The following is a 10,000-nucleotide window of genomic DNA, read 5'->3' on the forward strand; positions in this document are numbered from 1 at the left end:
TTCCCAAACTATAACAGCTCTAATAAGAACCTTATCATGAAATTGGCTATTCATTTGTGTCTGGGATGTAGTAATGCACACTAACACCTTTTTGTAACTATCACACAGATAACTTATAGGCGTGTGTTTTACAATACTATACATGCCAGTAATGTAGATTACATTGGTCTTTGTAAAGATTAATGGTTATTTTCCACTGAAAATAAAAGGCAATTTGAAATTAGTCAGATATTGCTTCATGTTTTGGGAAGCTGGAGTGTTGTTTTGTGATGGGGCGATTGCTGCAGTATGTTCCTGAATTTTGGAAATCAAATAAATTACAGCCATTCGGGATTGGCCGAGGACATTTTTATGAGTCCAAATGAACTGAAATGGCATAAATCTAAAAGCTACCACACATTAAAATATGGAATAGTTTAAATATGATACTGTACTTTGAAAAAGGATGTTGGTAGCAGTTTGAAAAAGCAGCACAGCTGATAATCAGGTACACATACATTATATAGACAGCAGGAGAATTTGTAGCTGATAGTATGGAGATAAATGTGTTGGTCAAAATATTTGTTCTTTTAATTGTAGTTAACTGTAAAAAACCAAGATTAGTTCACCTGAACTAAAACTTTCAGATCTATGCCAATTGCACCTAAGGTAGAATGTTCTAAGGTAGAATGTTGCACTACAGAGAGAAATGATATAATTCTTTACCATTATGCTTAAAGTTCATCAAAATTGTTGTATATATGCTTACAGTCACTTATAATAATTATATAATCTCAATTGTCAATTTTATTGTAACAACATATTCAATAAACTGTGTTAGTGATTGTTCAGCTTGCATTGTATGTTCCGTATTTATAGTTATTTTCTGTTTTGTAATAGATAACATATATCTTAAAACTGTTCTTGTTAATTTTCAGTTACTTTAATCATAACTAATACCGTAAGTCATAATTATGTTATAATAATAAAATGGCTAATTGGCTTTGAAGATATTATCTTTTTTGCCACCAAAATTCTAAATAATTTTTTCAGAGAAGATGATGAGCAAGCTGACTGAAGCAAATGTAGTATATGTCTATCTGTTTAAGCTCAGATAGGTACTGTAATTCAGAACTTGAAGTTCAGTTTGCATTAAATGTCTTTCACTACAATGCGTATTGGCAGTCTACGTTTCAGAGCGAAAACTTCTCCATGTCTTTCAAACAACAGAAACCACTCTACATTTTCAGACAGTTGTGAGTTCATTGTTTAATATATTTTAGCACATTAAACATTTTAAAGGTACTTTGTGTAAAACAATTTTAGTAGTAATTGACTTTTTTATTACACTTAATAGTATTAATTTACTTACATTTTTTTTAAAAATACCCATTGAAGTAATTTATACCTATGCTTAAATCATATGTTGAAAGACAATATGTTTTAGTTAAAACAACAACGAAATCTTGAAAAATATTCATTGTGCTTTAACAGTTTTTGTTCTTACACATTCAGCTATGTCCTTCATATTTGGCATTTTGATTTATTAGGCAATCTTAAGTATTAAAGACTTTTAGCATACCAGCACTAGACTTCAATGCATTGTGCCTAATGTCAATGATGAATTAATTCCAGTTGAGCACAAAGTTACCCTTATTTAAACCCAACTTTTCACTCTAACTTTTATATCATAATCAAGTTTTAAAAATCAGAATTCTAGCAAAGATATTATGAAGTGGAACAATATGAATTCAGGGTTACCTTAGAGAATTTCACATAGTGTTATATGTTTGTGATATTGTGCGTGTGTGTGTGTATGTGTGTGTGTATATATATAAATAAATATATAAACTCTGGTACTATACTATGTTGTCACTAGCATTACTTTTCGAGAAAGGTTACTGCTGATTGTTTTTTATATGTTACAAATATTCTGATTCAGAACGTTTGGATTTTAAAGCATATTTCCTGAGTTTAAAAAAAAAGTTAAAAATTTGTCACAATTTCAGACTGTTTCAGCCTTGAGAAGGAAAAAGTCTTTCTGATTTCTAAAACTGTGGACAAGTTGTGATGGCCATAATTAATTTCCATGTTTAAAGTGTCTGTATGTATTGTTATGCAATATATTCATCTACCAAATTTCCTCTGCCTAATTCTGTGAAGATGGTGTCCATTACAGGAAAAAGAATAATTTAACTACTTGTGTGTTTTAAAAATAATACCTTACCACAGGTGTGAATGAGTAAGAGTTTGATATTTTCTCAGCCAAAACACCCAGTGGACCACAGGGTCAAGGACAAAAATACCAAGAATATCACCCATATAAAATAGTGGCACATTCAATTACAGGCATAACTTCTGTCAGAAAGAAGGACCCCTGGTGGTGGTTCAGGTATATTCCGTGCTGTATGTATTGTCGAAAGTTGAGAACCACACGTGAACATCACAGCGAACACAGATCTGAAAAAATGTAAATGCATTGCTGGTCACACAAGGAAGTGAATACACTACACTTTATACCAACAAAACCTATACTTCTTAGGGAAAAATAAAACAAACAAGTCTAGCATTCAGTGCTACCCTATCATAAAGTAAGGAGGCCTAATTGAGCTATGTCTTTATATCCTGCTATTTGTACAAATAAAAGACCACATCTTGATGCAAAATAAACACAAAAGCATTGTTGTGACTACAAAAGGGAGTCATATACTAATTTATATAATAAGTGGTTGTGCACGCTTTATTCAAGATTATGGCTGCAAGAAATGGCATGAATTGCTGGGTGTGTTTAATGCTGGATTATAGCAATTTGAAACATGTCAAACACATGGCTAATGCCTCATGCTTCACTCATTCTTGCGTAAACCTGCATAGCCACCATCCATTATACCCTTGGTAACAACACAATTCTGCAAGTAAATATTGTTACACTAAGTAACCTTTCAATTCAAGTTGTTTAGGAAGAGAAAATGCAATCTTGTGCAGTCAGTTCCAGTGTCAGTTTAATGTTTCAAAAGGGAAGTGGTGTAGAGAATAAGTATCTGTACAGTGACTTGCTGTTTGAAAAACACAGAAAACTTACAGGTTACTGCAGGGAAGAAGAGTAAAACTGTGTTTTCTAACTTCATAGGATGAGTGGGGTTTTTTTTAAATGTAGGTTATTCCCTGTGTATAATGGCAGAATTAAGAATTCAACATGCAGTGCAACCCAATGCTAAAATGATAATCTACATTCTCTCTTCCAGTGAGCAGCAAAGATTTCCACACTACCACCGCCTTTGTTTAAAATATCTGAAGGCAGAGCTTTCTGTCTTACTTTTAACAATAAGAGTTTTGGAGTCACAGCAAAAGTATGTGTATGCATGTGCATATGTGTGTATATATACGCGTGTGCTTGTGAATGAGAGACAGAGAGAGAGAGAGACTGTGTGAGAGAGATTAAGCGGTGGGTATATAGGTAGGTGTGTGTGTGTGTGTGTGTGTGTGTGTGTGTATGTATTTTCCTCCCATTCTCTTTGGAAGTATTAAATTTGAAGCTTTAATTTCCGACAATCAGTGGCTGCCTGATAGATGTCAACACTTGTTTCTTTTGTATTTATTTATGATTGTTTTGCTAACCTGTATTTAGTCTGTAAACAAAAACAAAAAAAACCAAGTGCCTTATTCTGCCTGCTATGAAGTTTGAGCTCAAAATTATCCCCACACCAATATGTTAAATTCTTGATAGATATTTTCAGCACTTTAATTGAAGAGGTTAGGGCTGTGATGTTATGCAAAGAAATAAAATAAAATAATAATTACAAGGGTGTGTGAGGGGGGAGAATTCTATACCCTCTCTCCTCTTTTCACCCACCCTTTTTTTAGTTGGCAGTGGTAAGTAGTGGAAGTAGGGATTACCCACCAAAACTATCCCAATCTTGGCACAGCATGTTTTAACAATATTCTTTAGCTACCTGTAACACATTTTATTTCTGAACCATTAAATTCTAGGGTTCTTTTTTCTTCTACCTAAAGAAACTTGAATCTTTCTTCTACTACATCTCCAAATAAATTACATATTGTAATATTCATATTCTGTAGTAGCCTTTCTCTCTTCATGTCAATGTTGGGCCAGAGCCTGTTGTTTTCTATAGCAAGGAGTACCAGTACTGGTCATGTTGTGTTAAAACAGGTTCTTCTGGCTCACAGGCACTTTAACTTAAAATGCAGAGCCTGAAATACACTCTGGGGCTTTGCAAGAATACAAAATCCACAAGGCATGAAAACCTTTGGTTAATATGAACTGGAAGATGTTTAACCCCTCTCTTCTAATTGTAATGAAAGATTCAGAGATATGTAAACATATGATTGTTGACTTTTTTTTTTTTTTTTAATTTTCAAACTTTCTAATGTTTGATTGCTTGATTAAAGTATATTCACAGCCCTTTTTCCTTTTAATCCACATATCTAAATATATCACAGTTATTGTCTGATATTAGAATTTTAAGAGTTGAACCTGTCTGTTGGGTCAATCTTTGTCTGGCTGAAGGGGGATTAACATTTGAAATTCCTGAGTCCCAAACTGCATTTAAAAATCCAGTTCATAAGAGGTTTTAAGTGGATTTCACTATGATATACATGCCAAATGTGTTTATTGAAAGTAAATATTGTAAAAATGTAAAAGTGACGCCTTCTCCCACAGTTGTGGAAGACTCACATTAGAATTTTCATGTAACTACTAAGGGCAATCAGACTCTTTTCTCTGAATATTTTAAACATTGTACATGTAAAATTTATGCCTAATTTGAATACTTATTAGCTGCCTAATCTCAGAAAAGAGTATTAGGTTTGTTTTCTTCTTGTAAAATTCATCACTATGTGTATCACATTTTCCATGTCTATTATTTTTCTTAGTTTATGTTCAATAGAGTGTTTAACAAGGACTGTTTGTACATAAACACATCTGGTTCTGCAGTTGTTTACTGTAGTTATTACAGCTGCCCTCTTTTATGTTAACTATGTTCATGTTTGTTTAATATGTATCCTGTTTATTCTTGACCAGAACATCCTTTAATAACATATTTTGCTATCTCAACTTTCTTCATACAAAATGCATATTTATTTTTTATTTTTCTTGGAAGTCTTTCTTTGTGTTAACTTATACTGATGGTTGATTAAAATCCTGTGAAAGTAGTTTGTTGTATTGACCTGTTCTATGTTTTGTCGTGATAGGGAAGGTTTTTGTACGTAGTTGGAAAGAAGTGAGTAAGTTCAACAATATATTAAGTAACAAGCTTTATTTCTTTAACCGAGTTTTCTTAAACAGATTATTTATCTATATATTGATATTCTTATGTACACTTGTCAGCAAGGTTGTATTGGGGATTCTTTCAGTATACTGTGTGTAATAATAAGGGAAAGCGAGTTACCTTTTGACACCATTTGTACAGGATAGGACTTAGGTAGCTTTGAGAACAGAAATTGACCTTTCCATATTATAGATGCAAAGTGCACCTTGAAATTCTGGTTTGTAAGGGCACGTTGGTTCTTTATTTACTGCAAGGATTTCAACTGATCTTGGCAGGACATCTCATTGCTATCCTGAAAGTACAGTATATTTATGCAGTGAAAATGATAAAACATTTATTACTGTAGAGAAGGTAATATGCATAATTTATGCTGTTTTTAGCACAATCATTAGTGATATTCTTGATAGATTTTATTTCCAGCTTTCATATCTAATACATGCCTGGAAAATTAATTTTATATCTTTCATTTATTTGCCTATGTTAAAATTGAGTTTTAAGTCATCTTCAAGTGAACAGTTTGATTGCTGCTCATGCATAAGCTTAATTACTTCCCAGGAAGGACAGTATTAAATGTTTTAAATGTCAGAAAAATAAATGAATATCAGCCGTTTGATTAAAAAAATAGGCAATATCTGACGTGTTTGCAGCAGGAGCTTTTTCTTAAAATGCCTCCAAGGCAAAATTTTATTTAGTCACAAAAAAGGAGAAGCCCATTATACTATTTATCATTGGTTGATACCATATGATTTGTAACACCGTTACAAAATTTTAATTTTGTATGATTAGCTGTGCATCATTAAACAACAGCCTTGCATAAGATATGCTGTAAAATTCTGACAGAATCAAGATAGTGAATATTTTAAATAAGGCTGTATAGTCATCCATGGTTGTCAAAGCAAGATAATAGGAAATATAGAGCAGAGTGTGAAATCGTGCCTTCATTTAAACTGGTTTTATAGGTAGACTTTAAAATGTAGTCATTCATAAATGCTATTGACCATGCTGCATGCATGGTATGTTATTTTGGCTGTTAAATGTAACCACACAAAGATTGCATATAGAAATCATAATTTCAGTGATTAGTGTCTGTATGAAATCAGAATTTGTATTGCATTTCTTGGAAAATGACTATGCAGGGTTTTTTTGCTTCTTCTTCTAAAGATGCTGTCTGTAATTGGCAGAGAGGGACATCTTGATAATGGAAGTGTGAAGGTGTAATGTGTGTGTTAATTGATACTTCTTAATCACTTTTAGGTATTAAGTCATGATGCAGGAATCTGCGACAGAGACAATAAGCAACAGTTCAATGAATCAAAATGGAATGAGCGCTCTAAGCAGCCAATTAGATGCTGGCAGCAGAGATGGAAGATCAAGTGGTGACACGAGCACTGAAGTAAGCACAGTAGAACTGCTGCATCTGCAACAACAGCAGGTAAGTTTTGTTTTGCTTAGTGTTTGTTTTTAAATAAATAAAGCTGTTTCTTTACTTATATCCTTATGTAGATCTTGTATATGTAGTGAATGTAAAGTATCGTATAAGCCAAAGGGTACAGTGCATTATTTGTTGTTGTTTTTGTGCATGGTGATGCTGAAATACAATTATAGTGTTTTCATATTAGTAATGTTTTATGAGCATTATAATGCAATACATGTGCTCTTTAGTAAGTAGGTTTGCATAACATATTTATAAAAGTTGCCACGAAGCTTTTCAGTAAATGTTTTTAGAACCTCTAGTTTACTGTGTGATACTGTGATGTAAAATGTGATACTTACTGTTCCACCAGAGGGCCACATTACTTGATACTTTGCTTGCTTATACAATGAATTGTTCCAAAGTCTGAGTTAAGCTGAAGGGATCAGAATGACTTCTCACAATACAGATGCTCTGCTGTGATAGTTATAAATACAAAATACTGATCAGTTAACATCACCTTGAAAGATAAAGACTACATTTTATTTTACATATGTGTTGATATTGCTGAAAAGCCTACCGTATATTTATAGAAGAGGGCAAAAACTTTTATACAGATACTTCCATTTTGACATTTTGAATCATTTTGAAGTTTGTTTGTTTCTTGTATATGCCATCTGACTGCAGTTTATGCTTCTAAAATTAGAAAAATAAACTGCTGACCAACTAAAAAGAGAGTTTTTTATTAAAAGTCAATTAATTAACAAATACGCTTGATTAAATTTGTGTCACTGTAAGGTTTATTTTCCTTCTAAATGTAAGCAAACTTAATCTCTTTTACTTTGCCTCCAGTGTATATGCCAAAATCAATTTAATTGGTAAGCATCTGGGACCTGATCCTGCAAGATGCTGAGCTCCTCTTTTAAGCTGCTGGATGCCTTCAACAGCCATTCATCTCCGTAATACAGGCCACTCAGCATCTTTCAGGATTTCATCTTCATTTGTATAAATTGATATATTTTATTAGCAACACCTGGATTTGATTACTGAAGGGAAAGTAGCCTCACAGTCTAAAAAAGCAGGTTTGGTAGAGAAACATTTATAGTGGTATACCTAAATGACTCAAATTTGGGCCTCTGAGATAACAATAGGGCATAGTGACTTTTAAAAGGTAGTTGTTCTTAGACAGTTTTTCTAGGAACTTTGCCTATTAAATATTTGCAATGATGACAGAGAGTGTGGAAAAATTAAATAAAATAGTTATAGTTGAAATCTGAGAAGTTAAGACTCTTACATCTGTGCATTCTTTCAGTTGTAAGTGTATTTTATTTTAACAGCTGAGCACTTACTGTATTACAGTGTGAGGAAATGTATTTTTAGTGCCCTCTAAGCACCTAGTTGCCTTAAAACTATATCATTTTTACATTTTATATTATTTTCATATTAAAAGCATGCCCTTGCCTTTATTTAAGATTTTTGAAGTCATTACAACATTTAAATATTTATTAAACAGCTAAGAAATAGTCCATTTAATATGGAAAAATGATTTAAAAACCAAATTTAACTGCAGTATTTTACACCACAAAACATATCAACAGAATAATTCACCACTTACATGTTACTCAAAGCAGCAACCCTAGATGTTTATAGCTCATTTGTCCATATAGTCACAGATTACAGTAGATAGCATTTGCAAAGACCACAGAGAATAACAATTGAAGATGAAAATATCCAGTGGAGTATTAATAACAGACAGGTTCTGAGGGGACAGGCTTAGAAGTGACAATCTTTTCTTCAAAACTGTGATTATATCTTAAATAAGCAGACAGGCAAAGTAAAACTGTGGGTACACTTAATAGGACTCAGGAGGCATTTTATGATAGGGTCTGCATCATAGGATTTAAATACCAACTGAGTTTGGTATATAAATCCTTCTATAGAACATGTTGATGTAAAACATAAAATATGAGTAAACATGTAACGTAATATCCTTTTGGTAATTTGCATACCTTTGTACTACATTTTTGGGTTTTTTTTCCTTAAATGTTGTTTAAAAGAAAAATGCAAGATGTTTTTTATTGTTACCACTATCGTAACTTTCTAGATCATTAATTTTCTTATGTGAGTTACCGGACAGACATTTAAAAGTAAAAGAAATCTGTATTTATTTTTCTTTATTTTTTAAATATGCACTTGCAGAGAAATAGTGTACTAATGTCATAATTTAATTTTCTTTTTTGGCTCCCTGAGTCAACTTAATGTGGGCCTTAAAATAAACTAATCAAGTTTATTGTGGCTTTCTCTCTTATGTGTAAGTAATAATGTAAACTGCTGTTGCTTTTAACATAAGTATATTTCCTGTAATTGGACAGTTAGTTAAAGTGTTGCTAAGACATCAGAACAGGTAATTGAGCAAAGAAGAATTAAGAGATGAGCTTTTCAACTTGGTTTGAATATTTACTGGTTAAAGTTAAAAGTCATGATGGATGCTTATATACAAGGAGCAACTGAAATTACTTTAAATTGCTTAATAAAATAGGACTGGTCAGTTAGCTGAAACAATTTGTTCAGACATTTGATCAGAAACTGGTAGATTTAGCAAAAGTAAACCAAGTTAAAATATGAGTCTCCACTGAGGCTTTTGTGTGGAATAATTTTGGAGTTTGGACAATCCTGATTTTGTCTTGATTAGTTATATTGCTGTATCCTTACAGATTGGAAAGTTTGACTTAAATCAGACAGTTATTCTTCATCCATGTATCAAGACAGATTGACAGTATTCTATAATATATTGTTATATATACTCGGTGATAAATGTGTTGGGTACTGTCACAAGTCATCAGGTCAGCTTTAAAGATATATGGCTAGACTCTAAGCAACTTTTTATCCTAGTGCTGATATTTATCAATCTATAAATATTGTTACAGAGAACATATATTTTTAATATTGAAAATGTGATATAATGGATGTAACCAGTTCAAAATTTTCTTCTTCTTTTAATTTTGTGGTGTTATCAGAAAATTAATAGCTAAAAAAATCATACACTTATTTTTAATCTGTTAAAATCAGTGTTAGATACTAGAATATATAATATGTGGAAATAGCATATTTTTGATTAAATACATTGACAAATTACTCTGCATTAGTTGTAGAATTTTATTTTGATATTAGGTTTGTAGAATTAATTGTTTCTGTCACTAAGGTCAAAATAGTTGCTAAAAATGTGATTGCTTTACAGGGTAGATTTGAGCTTGCATTTTGAGTATTCATTAAGTCAGTTCCACCAAGATAATGTTTTCAAATGTTTTATGTGAATTTACTG

The 10,000-nt window shown here is 32.1% G+C and overlaps 1 protein-coding gene across 1 annotated transcript in view; it reads left to right on the forward strand.

Moving 5' to 3' along the window:
• The window catches only part of FOXP2 (forkhead box P2), a 608,458-nt gene that overhangs the window by 355,661 nt on the left and 242,797 nt on the right, over nt 1-10,000 (forward strand). Inside the window, exon 4 of the mRNA XM_067564236.1 lies at nt 6,522-6,699. Within this exon, the coding sequence (XP_067420337.1) occupies nt 6,532-6,699 (168 nt within the window). The 5' untranslated portion in view covers nt 6,522-6,531. The remainder of the gene's footprint in view (nt 1-6,521; nt 6,700-10,000) is intronic.

The sequence above is a fragment of the Emydura macquarii genome, unplaced genomic scaffold, assembly GCF_026122565.2.
Source record: "Emydura macquarii macquarii isolate MOO-44397 ecotype Brisbane River unplaced genomic scaffold, CSIRO-AGI_Emac_v2 contig_2636, whole genome shotgun sequence".
Classification (NCBI taxonomy): Eukaryota; Metazoa; Chordata; order Testudines; family Chelidae; genus Emydura; species Emydura macquarii.